The sequence below is a fragment of the Psammomys obesus genome, unplaced genomic scaffold (assembly GCF_907164565.1).
Source record: "Psammomys obesus unplaced genomic scaffold, mPsaObe1.curated_primary_1811, whole genome shotgun sequence".
Classification (NCBI taxonomy): Eukaryota; Metazoa; Chordata; class Mammalia; order Rodentia; family Muridae; genus Psammomys; species Psammomys obesus.
In genome coordinates, this window is record NW_026585644.1 from 9,966,018 (window position 1) to 9,986,990 (window position 20,973).

The 20,973-nt window shown below is 37.4% G+C and overlaps 1 protein-coding gene across 1 annotated transcript in view; it reads left to right on the top strand.

Moving 5' to 3' along the window:
* Positions 1 to 20,973, top strand: part of Hdac9 (histone deacetylase 9) — a 675,889-nt gene that overhangs the window by 481,267 nt on the left and 173,649 nt on the right. Inside the window, exons 18-20 of the mRNA XM_055624368.1 lie at positions 15,066 to 15,121; positions 15,365 to 15,452; positions 20,736 to 20,855. Of these exons, the coding sequence (XP_055480343.1) occupies positions 15,066 to 15,121; positions 15,365 to 15,452; positions 20,736 to 20,855 (264 nt within the window). The remainder of the gene's footprint in view (positions 1 to 15,065; positions 15,122 to 15,364; positions 15,453 to 20,735; positions 20,856 to 20,973) is intronic.

Consider the following 20,973-nt stretch of genomic DNA (forward strand, 5'->3'; position numbering starts at 1 on the left):
CTAACAAAAAGCATGTAACTGGATATATTTCCAATAAGACTTATGGTTTAATTCAGAATATCAATGACCTGCCCAAATGTTTATCATTTTCCTCATTCATAATTTTTCTTCATATTTGAATTTTTTTATTGTGGAATTTTTTTCTAGTAGATTTTAGAGGTTTCTTTAGTGATGAGTTTTTAGTATTTTTCTTATCTTTGATGTCTTTCTGTTTTATTTAAAAAGAGAGAGAGAGAAAACCTTGAATTTTTGAATTGAACAAATGTTTATTATATATATATAATTCTTATATTTGAAACTGATAAATATACTTTAGTCAAAATAAAACTTGTATTTTTCTTTTTAAGTATGACAAATCACAGACTAGAAAAATTAACTCCCTGTATGCACTTGGGTGCAGATTAGCTATGGAAGCATGGGGTAGTCTCACAGGGGCCACATACCTGGGGAAAACTGTCCTTCTATCAACAGCTCCTCAGATTGGTGTGAGTCTTCAGGGGCTTCTCCCTGCTCCGTCCTGAGATTCAGTCTGGCTTGATGGTATGCAGGTCTTGTGCTTGCAGTCATAGCTGCTGTGCATTCATGTCCGGCAAAGACTATCTTACTGCAAATGTCCACCACCTCTGGATTTGCAAGCTTCCCATCTCCTTTCTCATGATGGCCCCCGAGCTTTGGAAGGGCAGGTATAATACAGATGGCCCATTTAGAGCTGAGCACTCCATAGTCTCTGATCCCCTGCCCTTGACCAGTTGTTGGTGCTCCCTGTCAGTCACCATTTATCACAAAAAGAAGCTTCTGTGGTCACAGCTGAGAGATGCAGTAATCTATGGATAGAAAGATAAACACTTCAAGAGCAGAAGAATACTGTGGCAGTTTAGCAGAATGAAAGTAGTCGGCTCTCCCTTAGAGCCTGTGACCTATTCAGGCTTGGGGATTTGGCCCAATTAATGGTATCAGGCAAGAGTTACATCTTATAGAGCAATCAGACAATTTAGTTACATCCATAACATTTATGCCAGCATTATACCAGTGGGCATATCTTGTCAGGGCAGTTGCTGTTATAGCTCACAAGTAAGACCACTGATTATTTTTCTCACCCAGTAACATGCATAAAATCTTCTCCAACAAATGGAAGTTAGCCAGTAGGGATGAAACTTCCAAATCAATACCAGTTTGATTTCTTCAGAAGAGAAACCAAAATGTTTAACTATGCTCAGTCATCCCCAATTCAAGGTAGATTCACGCAGATGGGTGACTTTAATAAGTTGTTAAATTCTTTGGAAATAGATAACATAATTTTTAAGTCAGAGTACAATGCATACTGAGTAGAATTTCATAAGGTGTGTGTGATGGTTTGTTCTTGTTACCTTGGAAGTGGAAGCCTCAATTTAAAAAGTTACTTTAACTGAATTTGCCCCCGGCCATGTCTACGGAACATTTCTTGATTGATAACTGATATGGAAGACCCCAGAGCACTATGGGTAGCACTAACCCTGGGCTTGTGTATAAGAAAGCAAGCTGAGCAAGCCATGGGACCAAAACACTGAGCAACGTTCCCCCATGCTCTCTGCTTCAGGTCCTTTCGCCAGCTTCCCCTCTTGACTTCCTGCCTAACTTCTGTTAATGTTGGTGTGACTGGAAGCCGAGGCCAAGTAAACCCTTTCCTCCCCAAGTTGCTTTTGGTCAGTGTTTTATCACAAGAGCAGACATCAAGCTAAGTCAGTGTGGTTTTTAAAAAATGCCTATACCTAGCTACACAAGTCATAAAATATCTAAATACCCCCCAACCCAGATTCCTCCAAAATCAATATAAATGTGCATCTGATTATTATCCTCTAAAGCTGTTATTCTTTTCCTGGTAGAGAACGTCACTGGTGTGGCAAATACAGAAATGATATGTGTATAAATATATAAGAACAAATTTCTACTACTCTTACTGTGACGTCTCTTACAGTGCTATAGTGATGTGCTCACATAGTTGCATATATTAGGATCTGGTCAGCACTTGTCGTTAGTACTCTGCTCGATGAATATTACCCAGCTCGTTTATTAGTCTCTGTTTGGACCTCTCTTAAAGAAAAGCATTACCAAGATACATTTCCAACAATATTTTGGGCATATGTGAACAGTTTCTGCGGGAAATTCCTGTGAAAAAGGACCTGTGTCATACGTTAAGCATATGTGTGCTTTATGAGAAAGTATAAATTTTTGAAAGAAATTAAAATTTTGTCTGTAGACTGAGTGTTAGTGCCTGCCTTCCCAGTTGTGATAATCATACAGATTGTCACAAAACAAAAGCTTCTGCTTTGTGAAGATTCTTTTTATCTTTTCTATTTTAATAGCCAGATATTTTTTCTACCTATGTTGAGTTCTGTGTGATTGTCTTCCAGCATTTGAAGAAGCAGCTAAGTTTGTAAATTTCAATGTATTTTTTCTAATAAAGACTTTTTAGACTATCTGTTTCTTTCTTAACACTGCTTTAGCTACATTTTAATAATTTTAATGCATTAAAAACATTGCATATGCAGGCATGGTGGCACATTCTTTTAATCCCAGCACTTGGAAGGCAGAAGCAGGCAGATTGCTGTGAGTTCGAGACCAGCCTGGTCTACAAAGCGAATCCAGGATAGCCAAGGCTATACAGAGAAACCCTGTCTTGAAAAAAAAAAAGCAATATTTGTGTGTGTGTGTGTGTATGTATATATATATATATATATATATATATATATATATATATGCTACTAAAATTCTGTTATTCAGTGTCCTCCTAATTGTATCCACTCCCTTCCAAACTATAGTTTATAATTCATATGCACTCTATTGTTCCTAAGGTCAAAAACCTATTTTCTACAACTTAAACCTTTCATATTTTTGAGAATTATAAAGGTGTAATTTCCTTTGCTTCCTGATACGCCATAGTATCTTATTATATATTTAGTTTTTCACCAATTATAAACACCCATTTTAAGTTACCAGCAATGGTCCTTAAACACCTAATGATTTTTGAACATTCAAAACTCTTATAACAGATTATAAGGCAAAGAGAGGAAGGAAAGAAGAGGACAGAGAGAAGAGAGTATGACCAAAGAACAGGCCAGAGAAAGAAAAGAGTGTGTGTTGTATATTATATATTAATGATGTAATATATCGTATATTATATATAAACATAAATAAAAATAACTTTGAACATGAGCCCACATATTTGATCTCCCCAGTGCTTTGTGCCCATTAGCCCAGACTCAGACATTTCTACATCTGGTAATATTTCTTCTCCACCTGTAGTACTTCCACATTCCCTTTGTTGCAGGACTATTGATAGCAAATCATCTTTCATTATAAGATGGTGTTTTTTGTTTTTTCTTCGATTGATTGCCTTGGCTTAGCAGCGCACGTTGACCATTATTCCACACTTTAAATGTACTTTCACAACTATCTTCTTTTTCCTTTTTGAGAAATCAGCTGTCGTTTGTCATTTTTATTATCGATCTTTTAAAGAAATATTTTACTGCCATCTATCTATGAAGTTGTTTATCTTCGTAGTTCAGAAATTTTCAGATCAGGTATGATCTCCTTGGTATTTAGTCTGCTAGACATTAGTTGAGTTTCTTGTCGGTGGTTCACTGTTTTTTATTAAGATGGGGAAACTGTTAGCTAACACTTGGTTGAACCTTTTCTGCTGCACTTCGTGTGTCCTTTGCCTCTGAGGCCCCTCTGCGTGTCGTCTAGTCATTTCACACCACTAGACACGAAAGCTCTGTTTGCGGTCCGCAGTGTTGCTTTCTTCTCCGTGCTTCCATTTGGGTAATTCCCTGGGCTGGTCTTTCAGTTCTGTGTTGCTGGCTTCTCTCCTGTCCTGTCTGCTGTGCATCCTTTGCTAATAGGTTTTTCATTTCATGCCAACTATTTACTGTTAAGAATCCTCATAAGGTGCTCTCTTTTCTAATTGTCTCTACACCATAGGTATCTTCCCAAACTTTGTGTGTTATAATTTATAATACTTGAACTCGGTGTGTACCTTATTTGCACTTGATTATGTGTCTTGCCTTTGTTGGTGTTTGTTTCTTTGCATATCTTGTGATATTTGATTATATTCCAGCCATTGTCTTCTGACACGCCAGCAAAGGCTGAAAAGTCTGTTTGTTTCCAGTTTAATTTTTGACAGGTTTTGTATCCAAAGATCTTAAATTATTTTTAAGCCACTTATTTATTCAGTTATTTGTGGTTACCTTGGTGGGTTTGAAAATTTTGCTCATCTTTCTTTCAAACGGGCATCGGGTATTGAAACATTTCCATACTTATGAGGATGCAGAAATTGCTCCCATTTGAAAATTCTACATATCAGACTCACAAAGGACACAAAACAGTGATTAGGATGGAAACATGTTCAAGTTCCTCTCTCTTTCAGTCCTCAGGTCAAATGGAAGAATAAAGCAATGCATTACTAAAATCACACTTAGTGTCTGCATGAAGTGTCCATCAAGATACCTGGGAATAGGGACAGCCTCCACTCACATCGGTAATCTTGTGGGTAGACGCATCCTTGGGGCCTTGTCTGCCCGTGCCAGGTGCACTCACTTGTTCTGATGTTGTTCAGAAACATATTGTCAGCTTCTTTGCATCTCTTAGACTGCTTAACAGATCGTAGAGATATTAAGTGACCAGTCTTCCTGTCACTCAGACATCTTGCTCCAAATTATCACCTGGCTATGCAGTCCTCTTCCTTCCAGATTTTCTTTCTAGCCATCTGCTTTTCTGACAGCTATTTTCTTTCTTCCTTTCTTTCTTTCTTTCTTTCTTTCTTTCTTTCTTTCTTTCTTTCTTTCTTTCTTTCTTTCTTCAGTTTGTAGTTTTCACTGTTTGCTCCATGGTTGTTGGATATGTCTATATCCAGCGTCCTCAACTGGTTTTTGACTTTGCTGTGGGTTAGCTCTTAGTGAAGAAAATTTGTTGTATCTTACTGGACACTCTCAAAGGCCAAGTTCTCCAAGTTCTCCTAAATCAGGCACAAGTTTTCTCACTGACACCTATGTTACACTGTTAGTAAAAGCCTGAACAAGACTTGAAATAGTTGGGAAAGAATTCCAACACAAATGATAGTGTCAAATTCAGCATTTATATAAAAGGCTTTCTAGTGCTTTGTTATAGTTTCAACACTTAAATTATAGAGCAAATACTATCTTATAAATATATGTTCCAAGTAATTTATTTATTTTTGATAGTATTAAATTGATACCTATAGATTTATATATATTACAAATATTTCCTTGCAGTTTTGTTTCAGTTTCTATAAAAGAAATTTTTTTCATACCAATATCTGATTTGTATATATCACACACATTCAGAGAATGTAAGTTTTTTACAATATTTGAAATTTTTATATGGTGTTAAATTTCACATACAAGCACATACTCAAAAAAGCACACACACATACATATATATAAACACATGTAAAATGAAAATTCACTTGGCGTTCTTTAAGAATAACCACTATTACATATGCAATGCTATAAGAACTAAATTCTGTGGTTAAAGCTTTTATTTAGTTGCCTTACTTTAACTAACTGATCAAACTTACTTGTTGGTAGCTATTCTTCCTTGTAGGGTGTGGCCACAGAGAAGAAGAATTCAATGCAAGAAGCAATCCATGGTCAAAATGAAAAATCATCCACCCAAAGGAGCTACATGTTTTGGTACTAGATGTAATAATACTAAAATTTCAAACTTACCAGAAAATTTTTGTAAAAACTAAATGATAGCAGAAATAGCAGGATGGCTGCTGACTGAATGCAGTGGACTGATTGTGTGATTTTACCCAGCATAATCTTTACTCAGGGCTTAGTTCTCACTATTAGTTTGTTTTGTTACTTTTCTAGAAGGCAATAGTCATCATTCTTTATTTTAAAAATTCCAAGCTCTGAAAATAAATAACAAAATTATTTTGCCCTAAATTTCTTTTTGTTCTTGAAGTTTTTCATAATATGGCTTTATTTACATGATGAAAAATACCTGATAGTTTTTTAGTTAATGTGGTCCAAGAATCAGTCAAGTTTAAAAAAAAATCCAGCAATTGAATTGCTGGGCCATGAGTCAAATTCAACCACTGATTGATAAACTAAACAAATTGCTTTCGGTGGGTTATTACTGCCTTACCAAGATCCACATCCTGATGACTCCCCCCTCCCAAGACCTTCTTCATAGTGGATCCATTGTTATTATTTTCGTAAAAGCTCAGCTTAAATTACATGTAACACGAGCATCATTGGATGCCTTGTCTCCTTACCAGAAGCCTGGTTTTCATGACGGCATGTCATCCTTCTGTAGCCACAGCATTGCCAGACTCAAAGACTGTGGGCATTATAGACCACGGATGCCAGGCTGCCCTCACCCTGTCTTCCAGGGCTGTCATCACGCTCCTTCCTTCTGGATTGCTCAGGGAGAGAGGCTGCCATCTGTGCGCACGCTTGAGGTGAACCATCTAGTTAAACTGCTAGTGTTGGGCTCCTATTTTCCTGGCTCCCTTGAGCTTACTCAATGAAACAAAATGTGATTCCCATATGTCCCTTATTGTTTTCTTGGCAAACCTCCCCACCTCCCTTAACCTTCCAGAGTCTAGTATGCTCAGGACAGTCTTTCTTTGTGAGTCTTTCCTCCTTGAAAGATTGCGGATTCGTAGTATTGATTCTATGGTCAATTAGTCTTTTTCCAAAGTCCTTTTGAAGGCTAAGTTAGCTAGCATTAAGTCCTGCACTCTGGTAAAGTACAGTAGAAGACAATCCAGAAATTTTACTATGATTTACTAATCTGGATCTAAATCCTATACATGGTTCCGATAGTGTCAGAACATTCCTATTGATTGGTAGACCGCTTTTTGTTTTCCATAAAGATTTGTATGTTAGGGAAAGCTGAACAACTATGACCTTTAAAATGCAAATTATTTTATTACTCTAGGTGGAGTTTAATTTATAGAAATTAAGTTGCTCCTACAATATAATCAACATGGAATCATATCTCATAGCAAAAATTAGCATAACTAAACAGCAAGAGTGCAGGATGAGTCCAGGTTCCATAGAACAAGGATTTTTAAATTTATTTTTTGTTTCTTTTAATTAATTTATTTGTTCACTTTACATTCCAATTTCATCCCCTCCCTCCTCTTCTCTCAGCCCTACCCTCCCTCTCTCTTACTCCTATCCCCCATACCCTACCTCAGAAAAGGGGAACCCATTAACACCTACCCCTTCCAGCACATCAAGTTGCATCAGGACTGAGTGCATCCTCTTCCATGATGGTCTGTCAAGGCAGCCCTGCCAGGGAGGAGTGATCAAAAAAATGAGTAACAAAATCCTTGTCAAAGAAAGCTCCAGCTCCCTTCTCTAGGGTACCCACATGAATACCAAACTGAAAGTTGGGTACATATGAGTAGGGGCCCTATGTCCACTCTATACATGGTCCATGGTTGGTGCTTCAATTTCCACAAACCCCTCTGAACATGGACCATCTTGACATGGTATTAGCCATTGCAGAACTGACTAGAATCAAATGACTTATTCATAGACATATTTGATAAGTATAGTTATCATTGAGTATCAGAGTGGGTTTAAATATTCCAAACTAGTGCTCTTGACAAAAACAAAGCCTGCAACCTGTAAATACCCGGAAAGGTAAAGAATGAGTTGCAAAGTCACGTGTTTCAGTATGCTTTCTCTTTGCTGGGATTGTGGCTTCCAGTGAACTATTACAGCCACATCAAGCATGGCATAAGTATCTCCAGTTCAGCCAATGCATTGGTGGTAATAACTCAACCATCACATCCATGATACTTGGAAATAAGTGCTACAAAATTTCTACAAGCTGTGCTTGGCTTGGATGCATACTCTTTCACTGAGCACTCATATCTTAGTACGTTTAGAAATACTTCAATAATAATACTTAAGATCAGGAGGAAATGACCAAGCTCTAACTGTGCTGAAATAGAACTTCCAAAAACCAAATCTGAATCAGCTGGTGTGAAATGCTCAGTCAACACGTGGATAGTTTGTCGTTAATGCTATGCAGAAAACATATTGCTGTGTCCTCAAAATACAGCTATATCTAAAATAATTAATCAAAAATCTAAAATTTGAGTAGGGTCTTATAAAAAAGACATGCAGCCATAACGTCTTATTTTCATTTTCGGAAGGTGACGTTCACTTTCTATTCTTTCCCTTGTATTTTTACTTTAATGTACACAAAAGAAAAGCAGTGAGTTCCAGTGCGACGTGTGGGAGTTACAGGGGAGGGTTGGTTCAATTGTTGGTTCGTTGCTCAATTTTTCTTGAAATGTGGATAAATAATATGCACTTTTCTGCTGGAGACCCTGCATTAGCTGAATGTAATACCTAGTGTGTTCCTCCCGTGTCGCTTGTATCAGTGTTCTCTGGGTCGTTTTTCTCTCTGACTTTCAATGCTATGTTACTCAGCATGTATTAGAATTACAGGTGGTATTTTGTCATTCATTGACTGCCTAGTTGGCCACCGGGGTGTCATGGAAATCAAAGTGTGCGTTTTCACTGTTCATGGGACAGTGCTTATAAGCAATACAAATAAAACAGTCAAGTTATTTTGCATATTTGGAATTTTGTGTGCCTACTGCTGTTGTCTTAGTTAAGGATCCTATCGCTGTGAAGAGACAGCATGATCACAGCAACTTTTATAAAGACAAACATTTAATCAGGACTGGCTTACAGCTTCAGAGGTTCTATCCATTATCATCATGGCAAGAAGCATGGCTGAATGCAGGCAGACATGGTGCTGGAGAAGGAGCTGATCTGCGGCAGCAGAATCAACTGTGTGCCACACTGGGTGTAGCTTGAGCATATGAGACCTCAAAGCCCGCCCCTACAATGATGAACTTCCTCCAACAAGACCACATTACTGCAACAAGGCCCCATCTCCTAAGAGTGCCACTCCCTATGGGCCAAGAATTCAAACACATTTTCTATGGGAGTCATACCTAATCAAACCACCACAGTTACCATAGCAATAGACTTAGCTTATGTGAATGTTTAAAGTAGTTTCAGTAATTTTTTTTTTACTGCTTTCCTTTTATTTGACTAGAAAATTTTTCACTCTGTATGCAAGGAACATAAAAATAAATTTGACATTTTGATAAATTTGTCTAGAAAAATGTAGATTTTATCAATTTTAAAAATAGGCTAAGTCTAAAATGATTAGAATTCTTTTCCTCAAATTCACTTATATAAATAGGCAATATTATAAATGTCATCTGGCCACATAGGACAGTCAATTATATTTATCTACATAATGACACCAAAAACCAATATTATTTCTTTTTTCTTTCTTTAAACTGAGAAATACCCTTTATACTAATTGAAATTCCAAGAACAAAGCAGGCACATGAACGTACTCAGAACTTAAAATGTAAATACGGTTAATGGTGATAAAATACTGTAGAAGCTCTCTTAGTCATATTCCAAACTATAGAGAATTTGAAACTGGTAAAGAGAAAAATTGGATAATTCAAATGAATGTGTTAACATCATAAAGTTGACGCCAGTCCACAACAAAATGCTGTAATATGAATTAGCTCAGGTAAATGGCTTAGTCTTCACAGTGTTGAATAAAATGTAAATTAAAGAGCAGTTTCATGGGAAAAATAGGAAATAAATCAAAATTGTATGGAGTAAACATTTCTAAGTTTAACTATGATCACCTGAATACACTAAGATTAAAGGGGAAAGGATTAACTGGAAATGTGTTCTATCAATTTGAATAACTGGTTATTTTTCACAAAACTAGTTTCTTTGTGTATTGGCTGTCCTAGAATAGCTCTGTAAACCTGGCTGGTCTTGAACTGGTGTGCAGCCAGACTTTCACTATTTTGTTTTTCCCACTCTTTATCCACCTGGTTTCATCCCATATCACTACATCGGAGAAAAAGAAGAGGAGAACGGGAAAAGAGAGATAGAGATCCTTGAATTTCTTATTTCTAATTCTAATCCTAATTTCTTTCTTATCGTTTCTTCTTTGTTTGTAGCTGCTCTTTGCTACTTGATGGGTCTTCTTTTTCCTACCCTTTATCGCCACTGATTTCACCCCCATATCATTAGATAAGAGAGAAAGAATAATAAGAGGGGGAAGGGAGAGAGAGACATTCTTGAATCTAATTTATTAATTTATTTCTTCTTGTTTCTTCTTTGAGCACAACTACTAACAAACTGCAACCGATCCCGTGAACAACCAACAACCAGACACCCCGTCTCCCCATGCCCCAGCATTTATATACCATCTGCAAAGTTCTGCGAATTCCAAATGTCACACAGCCACAGAAACTATCTGCAGCTGACAAAACCATGTCTCTGCTCTAGCACCAGACAATCTGAAGCAACCCCATATCCCACACCTGGGATTAAAATGAAAGCACATTTTTATAATATTTTTGGGAGGTTTTTAAAGAAACCAAAATTCCAAAATTGTCATTACACTGGTGTCTACCCTAAATGTATTTTTATTCTGTTACTCATTTTCAGTGATAGATCCAAACCATGACCATTTACCTTCCAGGCACCTGTTGTGCCACTAAACTCAGCTCATTGATTAACTGGCCTGTCGCTATGTATCAACTGTCGTATCAGACTAGAGAACAACGTGACAGCAAAAAGTAGATGCTTTCTGAGTATGGGCATGATGCGGATGAATCACAATAATCAAAAGCAATCAGAGCAAGTAACTCCCGCCATCACCCTAAGAGGTGTATCAGGACAAATGCAGATGACTCGGAAAGAACGCCTGGCAGAACTGTAAGAATGTCTTTCTCTATTTCTGCTAAAACAATATCCCCATTCCACCAGTTGAGTAGCTCAAAAAGAGTAGACTGTCCTTCTCTCAGCTCCGAAGTCCTAGAAGACCACATCGAGTTGAGGCTTGTTGTGATGCTTACGATGAGCTGCCTTCTGCTTCCAAGATTCTGGAAGGAAGAGCAAATAAGCCAAAGGCTGCCGAATACCCTTTAAACAGGACTTTAGTCGCCCTTAAAAGGGAGAAGCCCTCTTTAAATTCCCACTTTAAAGTCTCACCTCCTGATAGCATTACAAAGGCCATTAAGTTTCTGTCTCTTTGCTCTAAGAGGAGAGAGTTAAACAACTGCTCTGATTTAAATATGCTAGTAGAGAAAATTGATAGAGAGGAAGGAGGGCTACAGTCAGCTGTGCCTGCTTAGGTGTGGGAGCAGAGGAGACAGACAGGCCAGCAGAGCCTGTCTCCTTCTGCTAGGAGGAGAAGTTTCACTTGGAATATGTGGACATTTTATTCTAGTCACTTTTTTTTCTGAGTAAAGTAAGAAGACTATTTCAGCAGAAGTTAAAAAGTTAGCAAGGGGTTATTGAAAAATTGGAGAAAAAGAAAAAAAAAAACTAGAATGACTCATGTTAAAGCCATGGACAGTTGGTTCATTGATAAAGGAATGTGGTGTGGTTTCCAGCCATCCTGAAGAATGTGCTTGGAGTTTAAGATTATAACTTTAAAGGACAACCAGACATCTGGCTCTTATGTGTGCTTAGATAGATGCCGGGATAGAGCAGGTGTGAGCTGTATCTTATCAGACCTGTAATTTTGCCTGAGTACATAAGAAGGAAAAAGGGACAACATGATTGAAAATGTGTAAAAGACTAAATGTATGTGCCTCTTCAGAGACTGTGTGTTAAAAATTTAGCTCCCAGTCTCTGGACATAAGTCAGTAATAAAGATTATATGAGGTTCTCAGGGTCTTAACCGAACAGGGCTGGTGCCCTTTAATGAATGAAAAGGACACCATACTTATCGAAGATTAGAACTGAGGAAAGGCTGTATAGAGAACGTGGTACAAAGTTTTTAAGCAATGAGTTACCTGATCAAAAAATAAAAATAAAAAAATAAAATGTTCTGGCAGAGCTCAGTCAGGGAGGCTCCAGAACTTTGAGAAATTTTGATATTTTGTTCTAACAGCATGAGTGGCTGTATGGGGAAGGGGTGTTGGCAGGAAGAAAGGGCAGGGTGACAGTGTACAGAAATGAGTGAATGTAGCAATGTCCTGAAAGTCAAGCAAGATAAGAGGAAACTGAACATAGTAGTGGATGAATGCCGAGCTGTGAAATTAAATAAGGTCAATGAATTAGAAGTAGGAGGTTGGCTCAAGTTTTGTCTGGGCAGATGAGGTCATGGGAGATTAGGAGCTTTTCATAAAAATGTTGAAGTTGATGCTTTCCTTAATAACAGTGTAAAAGGATGAATGTCAACGTCATGGAAATTTATTAATGGCATGCATCAGAGAGTGTAGAATTAGGAATACTGAATGGGTTATTCCTTGAGGAAGGACAGATTGTGTGGCTTCTGGCAAAACGCGTGTGCCCGTGTGCAAGGTCCTGAAAGGTGATACAGCAAAGCAACACACTGAAGGCGTAGACATGATAATACCCACGGGAGATCTCCTATTTTCAGTGAAGAAAGGAAGGGAGCATAGGAGGAGGCAAGGGGAAGGGAGGGACTGGGAAGAGTGGAGGGAGGGGAACTTTCTACTGGAATGTTAATTAATTGAAAAAAGAACACAAGCAATTTTAAGGAATTTTTCAAAATAAAATCATCAAGAGTTGTTTATGAACTAAAATGAAATGGAGGAAGGATGGGGAACCAGGAGAAAGAATTCCCTGGCCTCTGACTTCAACTGCTGGAGGGACCATGGTGTCATTGCCATGCTAAGGATAGTTGAAGATTTGTAGATTGTTTTCTGAATAAGTGACCGAAAGTGCCCTTGAGATATCCAAGTGAATCTATTGAGTAGGTAGGCTAATATTTATGTGTTTAAGTGGGCCATAAAATATTCACCATTTTCATAATATTAGCTGACTATTTAGATAATTAGCAGTTTCTATAATTGTAAATTACCTATGACCTTTTACATAGAAGCTTGTACACACAATTAACAAAAGTGTGTTAAGGAAAACACCCTTGAGTAATTTATTAACTTTCTAAAAGTTCTAGACAGATACAGGAAGGTTATTTTACAGAAAATAATGTTTTTCTTCTACAAGCATCATATGAATACGAAACTCCATTAGAACATACAGCAGAAATGTCAAAATATGGGTCTTCATTAGGAGTTCTATCTCTTTTTATTTGATTAGTAATAATGTTCAATACATATTGATTATTGATTGTTTTTTCTTTATAATATGTAAACATGCCCTTTAGTCATTTTTTTTTAATTGAAATCGAAGCAGAATGTTGGTAGTTACTACAGAAAAATATGAAGCAAAAATCAGGTCTTATTCAGAAGTTGGCTTTAAGAGAAAAGAAGATAATTTTGGCAGTGTTCACTGAAAGGTCTTTGCATGTGGGTTGTGTTTTCTACACCTTATATTCACTTTTCTTTCATCTGGTGACTTAATTGAGTTTATCGTGGTCTTTTAAGAATTCTCCATTCTAAGGTCATTAGTGACTTATAATCTTTAAATGTCAGTGTTTATTATTTTTATTATCCATCAACAGCTCTCTTTTCTATAATAAATGTTAGAGAAAGTATAAACAATTTTTTTTTAAAAAAGGGCACAAGATGTGTTTATCATTACCCCTAGAGCTTAATTAGTGTGACATTATTTATCTTCTTAGTTCATTTTCTGCTGCTATAATAAAATATTACAGACTAACATAAAAATAACAAAGTTTATTTGACTGACTTCTGGTGACAATGCCAGCATGTGGTCAAGTCGTAATATTGAGTCACAACATGAGGAAAAGGCAAGAGAGAGAAAATCAGTTTAACTTATCTGTTATATCAGTAAGCTTCTCTGTCCATCTCTAACCCACTGCTCAATTCCAGCATGAGTCGGCACATGGCAAAATGCTATGTTAGGCCCAATTCATAACAGAGTTATACTGAGGACAACATTTTCAATGCACAGAAAGATATACTTAAATTATAGCAACCTCTAATTTCTCGCTAAAATCATTATATTCACTCTCCACAATATATAGTAAATTTACCTCTCGGCTGTAAATTATTATAACAGAGAGTGACTATGTGCGTGAAGATTGAGGCAGGATGACTTTTTGATACCTTTATGATTTCAGATAAATATTTAGAAGGAAAAATTCTTGAGGTATATTAAAATCATTTCAGAAGTTTATGAATTGTGTATTAAGGAAGCATTCTTTTTGGAGCATGCTCCTCAAATCATACTTAAGTGAAAAGTGGTGTGAACCGTGTGATAAACGATTATTTTTTCACATCAGACAACCCATGACTCCCGAGTGCTCAGCTTTCTGGGAATTTATAGCTCCCTTCCCTCATGCTGGAGTCTCGTCAGCTCTCTGTGATGCATGCCCACTAACCTGGAGGTTAAGGCATGTCTTGATCGTGGATATATCTGACTGCTGCTGCAGCTCTGGAATTCTTTATAAAATTCCAGAACTTGGGCTAGAAATTGACTTAGGGAATCCAATAAACTTGCAAGCCTTGGCCGACGTCCAAGCTAAATTTATAGACTGGAAGAAATATGGGCTTTCCATTGTTCTCTTTTTCACCTTTCTGGGGTTTCTTTTGTGTCTATGTGCGTGTGCGAGTGTAAATTTATCATTTCACTGACACCAGAGTGGAAATAACCATTGGGAGGACCCAGGTTAGGAATTTTCACTTTGGATCTTCCCTTGTCTTTCTGAACTTTGACCCAAACCTGCACTGAGAGTGAATTTCTTCTCTCCCTGTAGAATGTTGATGTTTGAGAATAAGGTTGTTATTGCGAATGAATTGTATGAGTCTAAGAGCAGAGATGATTATCTGCCAGCTATGTGCAACTCCCAGCTCTCTGATCTTTTTCTGCCTGGCTATGGGCCTATTCGAGACAGGATCTGAGTGTCTGTGAGCCTATATGTTGTCTCAGTTGATTCTGTGACATAGTGATAAGGGCTAGGAGACAAGCTTGGGTGTGTCCAGAAGACATCAGACTTTTTTGTGTGTCTGTGAGGCCATCCTTACAAGCTGTAGATATCCAAGTGTTGTCCTGCCTTGTTGAAAACCTGTCTTGTGCTTACAGAATGGCTTTGCTGTTGTGAGGCCCCCAGGCCATCATGCTGAAGAATCTGCAGCCATGTAAGTACCAGGGCCCACTGCCATCTTCAAGTGCCATGGTTCCTGGCAGTCACCTGCCCTTTGCATGTTTCTGAAGCCTCTAATTGTTAGCAGATGGACTGAAAACTCTTGCGAGGTACTCCCAGAAGCAGATTTATAGCTTCAGAGATCATATAGCATTAAAAAAAATGCTCTGAACATTATTTATAATGGTTTTCCTGGATGATTTGCCTTCTTATTTCTCTGTTCTTCTCTATTCCACAGGGGGTTCTGCTTTTTTAATTCAGTTGCAATTACCGCCAAATACTTGAGAGACCAACTAAATATAAGCAAGATATTGATTGTAGATCTGGTATGTATGCCTGGCCAGGGCTGCATTTTCAGTGACTCTAGATAAAAGGGAGTGGCTGTATGTTTCTCTGTAAGGTTGTCTTGCTTTTAGCACTTGCAAACAACTGAAGGGTGTGTTTCCTTTGAATGTGGAAACTCATTAAACTTGGGATTGCAGTTCTGAAACCATAAACATTCACATTTCACTTTCATGGTGTTAACTGCAATTTAATGAGAAGAAGGCGCAGATCGGGGCACCTTTTATGATCCTTAAATGAATTGATACTTCCACAGTTAAAATAGCCCAACAGAACCTTAGTTTACTTTTCCCTACAGAATATAGACTTTAAATAGTCAGATGTGCCGGAAAGAATGCTGTTGCTTTGGTTACCAATTGGCTACTTCCCCCTGGTTAGCAATCATGTCTCTTGTTGTGCAACAGTGGTATTATTAAAACAAGTCAACATGTCATTCTTTGTGAAAAGATCTCAGGCCTCAGGTGCCAGTCTGGGATGACCCCCTGCAGGAATCCTGAAGGATTAAAAGTCAGAGGCACTGGACTCCTCTTGCACTTTACCGTGAAGCATTCTTACACAATAGTTATAATTTGTTTAACAAATGGCTTGTTTAAATGCAGATGACACTTGGCAGGTTGTCTGAAATGTATTCATGAATAATGAGCTGGAGATCTGCCCCATCCAGAAAGGACCAACCCAGAAAAGGGCAAGGGAAAGCCAATGGTGATTTATGAGCCCCCTTTTCGGTTTGCCTGCACTTCACCGGGAGGTGTAATAGGTTGTCTGACAAAGTATAGACAGGAAATGAACCCTGGCATCCAAGCCAAACCTGCTGCATCTGCACTTAATTAATTTTTGCAGGTGATAAAAGATTTAAAGGCAAAATATGCTAAAGGGTTTTTTTTTTTTGAAGTGCAAGGCTTACTAGTTTAAATCTTGTTCATATCTGCACTCTCATAATTAGATCTTATTGGAAGTCATGGCATCAACCTCCAGCCCTTAGATTTAGTTATGTTGGCACCCCCAAAGGGTGGAAAGACTACTAACAAAATCATATCAGGAAATATTTACATGAAATGAAGAATTTAAAAAAATGGAAGATTGACAACCACTTTTATGGCTTGGTTAGAATAAATACTTTTCATATTGTAGCTTTTCTGCAGCCACTTTCATGTGAAAAATACTGCATTCTAATTTTCTGTGTGTTTTCCAAACATGCTTAAGTTTCAAAGTAGGCCATAGTTCACCATTAAATAGGCTGTGTTGAAGGCTAGCAATATAACCATGAAGAGTTCTTGCAACTTTGCCTGAATGAAAACGTCTGTTCCTATTTTCTCATAGAGAGTCAAAAGTGAATTTTAGGCAATTAATAGTTTTGCATGAATTTTAATATATTACATTTTAAAAACTCAGTATTACTATAGTTTTATAAGTAACAAATTTTTAAAGGAAAGATGGCAAATGAAGATCTAAGATGGGCCCAGTGATTAGGTAGTTGTTCATTTCCTTCTTAAGAATCATAGGCTACTCTAAATGTGTAGATGTTCATTGAGTTGTATAGTCATTGGGTCTGACTGTAGAGATGCTCTGACATAAACTGTAAGATGATTGACTTGGTAGCTCTAAGGAGTCAGTTTTCTGTAAGTTGCTGGCCTTCGAGTGTGATTTTACTCCATTCTCCAAACCATAAGGATGCCCATTTCCCAACAGACTCCAACAAATGAGAAGTTTTTGTTTCAGATCCTCTCAATGTATGAAGTCCTGACCAAAGGGTGGCCTCTGAGGTCACCACCAGCCCACACATTCTTACTTTCCAAACTCTGCAGCTGCAGGGTACTTTGAGGAAATTCCTGTGTCTTCCAGATGCTGAGAAGGAAGTTTTAAAGTGCCACAAGATGCTGAGACACCCGTTGTCCCTGGCCAATAGCTCTGCTCTGCAAGTTAAGGGAAAAGATGAAAGGTCTTGGTGGGGAAACACCTTCATGCCTTCAGATGTCCTAGCCACATAGGGTCCAGGGCCTTTAAAGAGCAGTTTCACCCCATCATCCCACCGCTGCTTTGAACATTTTTACGTCCAAGTAAATACAAAGCCAGCAGTGCAGCTCAGCTTCCATCTGGATAGGAACTAATTCAGATGTGTTTTGCATGTTAGGCAGGTGTGATTCCTGTCTTGTATGAAGTCTCTTCACTCCCTTTCTCTGATATGCACATCAGTTTGGAGAAGAAATGGGCCTATTTGCTTCCCCGCTTTCAAGAGCACAGCATTGTATGCAGGATGCTAGCATGTTCGTGAAATAGGCTCTTCTGCCTGAGTGATAGAAGTTTGGGTAATGGGACCAAGATGGTAATTTAAGAAGAATACAATTTTCTTTAAGTTCTGTTCTCTTTTGATTTTGTTTTTGTTTTTTGTTTTTTGTTTTTTTTTTCTTTATAAAGACAAGGTTACTTCAAATGTCCTTATATTTTAAGAAATGCCATTGCTGACCATAAAATTAGACTTTGGTCTCCATATAATAATTATGAAGGAAGATATTAATAGAAAAACATGATATATTTGAAGCAATTTTAGATAACAATAAAAATAAATTATTCTAAATTATGATAATGAATCTGTTTTTATAGTATATGTTTTAAGCTGTAAAGTACTGATACACATTTTCCCACAGTTCTAAGTATATCTTAGATGCAAGACCTGTTTCAAGGCTATAATGATTCATTTCATTTTAAGGTAATTTTTCATAGGCACAAATAAGTTTCTTATCTTAGTCTTATATATATTTGTTGCCATGGAGAAGGAAGCTCAGATATTTCCTGAGCAGACAGTAGTTTAAATAAGTAAAAAAGAAAGCGGAATAAATAGCAGACAGTACTCACAGCCCCAAACTGTAGTTACCAACCGGACCACGTGGATTCATATTATCTGGAAGTATTTGGCAACTAAATGCAGAACCTAGCATTGCTCAAGGATTAGGATGGATTCCTGTACTTTTATAAATAACGTCTGCTGGATTTTTTTTTTCTTTCGTGTTTACTGTCACACACCCGTGCATTTTTTTTTTAAGAGCAGATGATTTTACATCAGGGAAAAAGTATCTTTTTTATTCCCCATTGTTCCTAACTAAACTTCTCCAACGTCACTGGAGAAATAAGAGTAGCCATAACAGTGTTTGCTGTTGTTGTTTTCTGCTTTTCTGTCTCTGGGCTCATTTTTACCCAGAACAGTATTTGTTCTACAGACCTGGCTATGCTACTGGAAGGGAAGCAGAGTGCTGCTCTACCATTGTTTCATTTGGAGTTGCTTTGATTTGCTTTGTTTTTTTAAAACATGTTCTAGATAGCTGGTAGCTAGCATAAACTACATTGTGGCTTAAACTGTTTCATTTTTGTTCACATTAAGAAAAAATAATTTCACTATCTCTTCCTTTCTTTTGAATATTCAGAAATCCAGGAATTAATATATTTTCAGTAAGTTATATATTTTTTTCTGATGCATTTGTCTTTGGCTAGATAAAAGTTTGTAAGATGATTCCTATCTGCCTGAGCAGTATGATTCTCTGATTACTTTGAGATATGTGTGCTTTGCAAAGCAAGGACAGAATTGTACTTTTATAGACCAGGGACAGGAAGCTCAGTAAAGGGTCTCAGCATCACTGAAAGAAGACTTTGGAAGTGTGTAATGGAATTAGGGTCTGGAGAATGGAGAAGAAATAGGTTTTATCAGTGTCAAAGAGGATAGTCAGTTTCCAAAAGAAATCACCTCAAGAGCTTGCTAATAAGATCAGAAAAATAAGAACATAACTTAGTATTTGCAGTAATAAATGGATTCAAGAACCAAGTCACAATGTACTATCTCTAGATTCATAGTAAATTATGGAAACTCTTAAGCATCAGTTGTCTTATTTTTTAGAATAGAGAAAACATCGTATGTCCTATATAATTTTAAGTAATTAATTCAAGGTGTTTAATAATGTGCTCACTAACAATGGTAGGAGTCATTATTAAAAACAGTGTAAATCTTAATGATATATAATAAAGTCCAATGTATTTAAATAGTTAAAATGTGCCAAAGCTATTATAAGTGAATAATGTAACAATTTCTTTGCATAAAATATGTAGATCAGTGTTCACTAGCAGTCTGTTTCTTTTTCTTCAGAAGATCTTAAGTGTATTAACTGAAGTCCTTCATACCTCATTTTTTATGAAAATATTTATAAAATGTTACTCCTTTTGTTTCCAATAGTTAATGTCAATTCTGACATGTATCTGTATTAAAACTAGATATCGAGTTTTAAATTATTATCATCTGCAAATATCCAATAAATTATTGATCCATTTATTGATAATAGGGTGTTTTTTTAGTAGGAAGTTGGAGAGGTGTGCAGAAGACAGAAAGATGAGGGAGAAAGCTGGGATGAGAGCCATCATACCATCAGTATCAGTGAGGCAGATTGGACTGGATTGCAGAAATCCAAGTACCATCTTCCTGTTCTGGCCCAAATGATTTAACAGCTAATGAGCTCAAGCCCTTGTTTCTTCACCTCTTGCTGTCGTAATTTTAGCAAAATGTAGTATGAAGTCCTTTTCCCATCTGGCATCTTTTTTGAAGTGACTCTAACTGCTGAGGGATTGCTAACTGAACTGAATACTGCAAGAAAGCCAATTTACTCAGCTGGTTGCAAAGCTTTTGACCTTAATGGTGGGACTTGGCAAATCAAGGCATAGACGTATGGTTTAGTGTTCTGTCAAGAATTGTGAAAATTCTCCGTAAGCCATAGATCCTCCTGAAAAAAGACTAGTTTGTAGTTGAAACATTAGTCTTTTTTTTTTTTTCTCCCAGAGGCCAATGAGGCTAGTTAATTAAGCCTGAGGGGTTATGAACTGTTGGCAGTTAATAAGTCATAAAATTCCTCCATAAAACAGGATGCAAGATTCCATCACTGAAGCAAAGAGTACAAAGCACCGGTGTATAAATATCTAATTGTGGTGAAGGACTGGGCTTTCTCAGTGACTGCTCATCTGGGATCCCCAGGGCCTGCTCGCTGTGGTTTCCTGATTTTTAGAAGCCAGTTTAAAAAAAAATGAGAGCATTAAAGGGTAATTTGCCTGAAAGTTCAGGAAGTAAAGGGGGTGGTGTAGAAGAAGCCTGAAAGGGAGAAAGAGAAAGACGGGGTGAGAAGACAGAAAATGAGAAGGAGGGTGGGGTAGAGAGAGAGGGAACCAGAAATCAGAAGAGCTGTCTCCAGAGTCAGACATGACGGGTTTTGTCATCTGTTTTCTTTTCCCTGTAGGATGTTCACCATGGAAACGGTACACAGCAGGCCTTTTATGCTGACCCCAGCATCCTGTACATTTCACTCCATCGCTATGATGAAGGGAACTTTTTCCCTGGCAGTGGAGCCCCGAATGAGGTTCGGTTTATTTCTTTAGAGCCCTGCTTTTACTTGTATCTCGCAGGTAATTGCATTGCGTGATTACCCCTAATTTTCTTGTCCTTTGCTGGTGTTTTAAATTACACCAGATTACCCG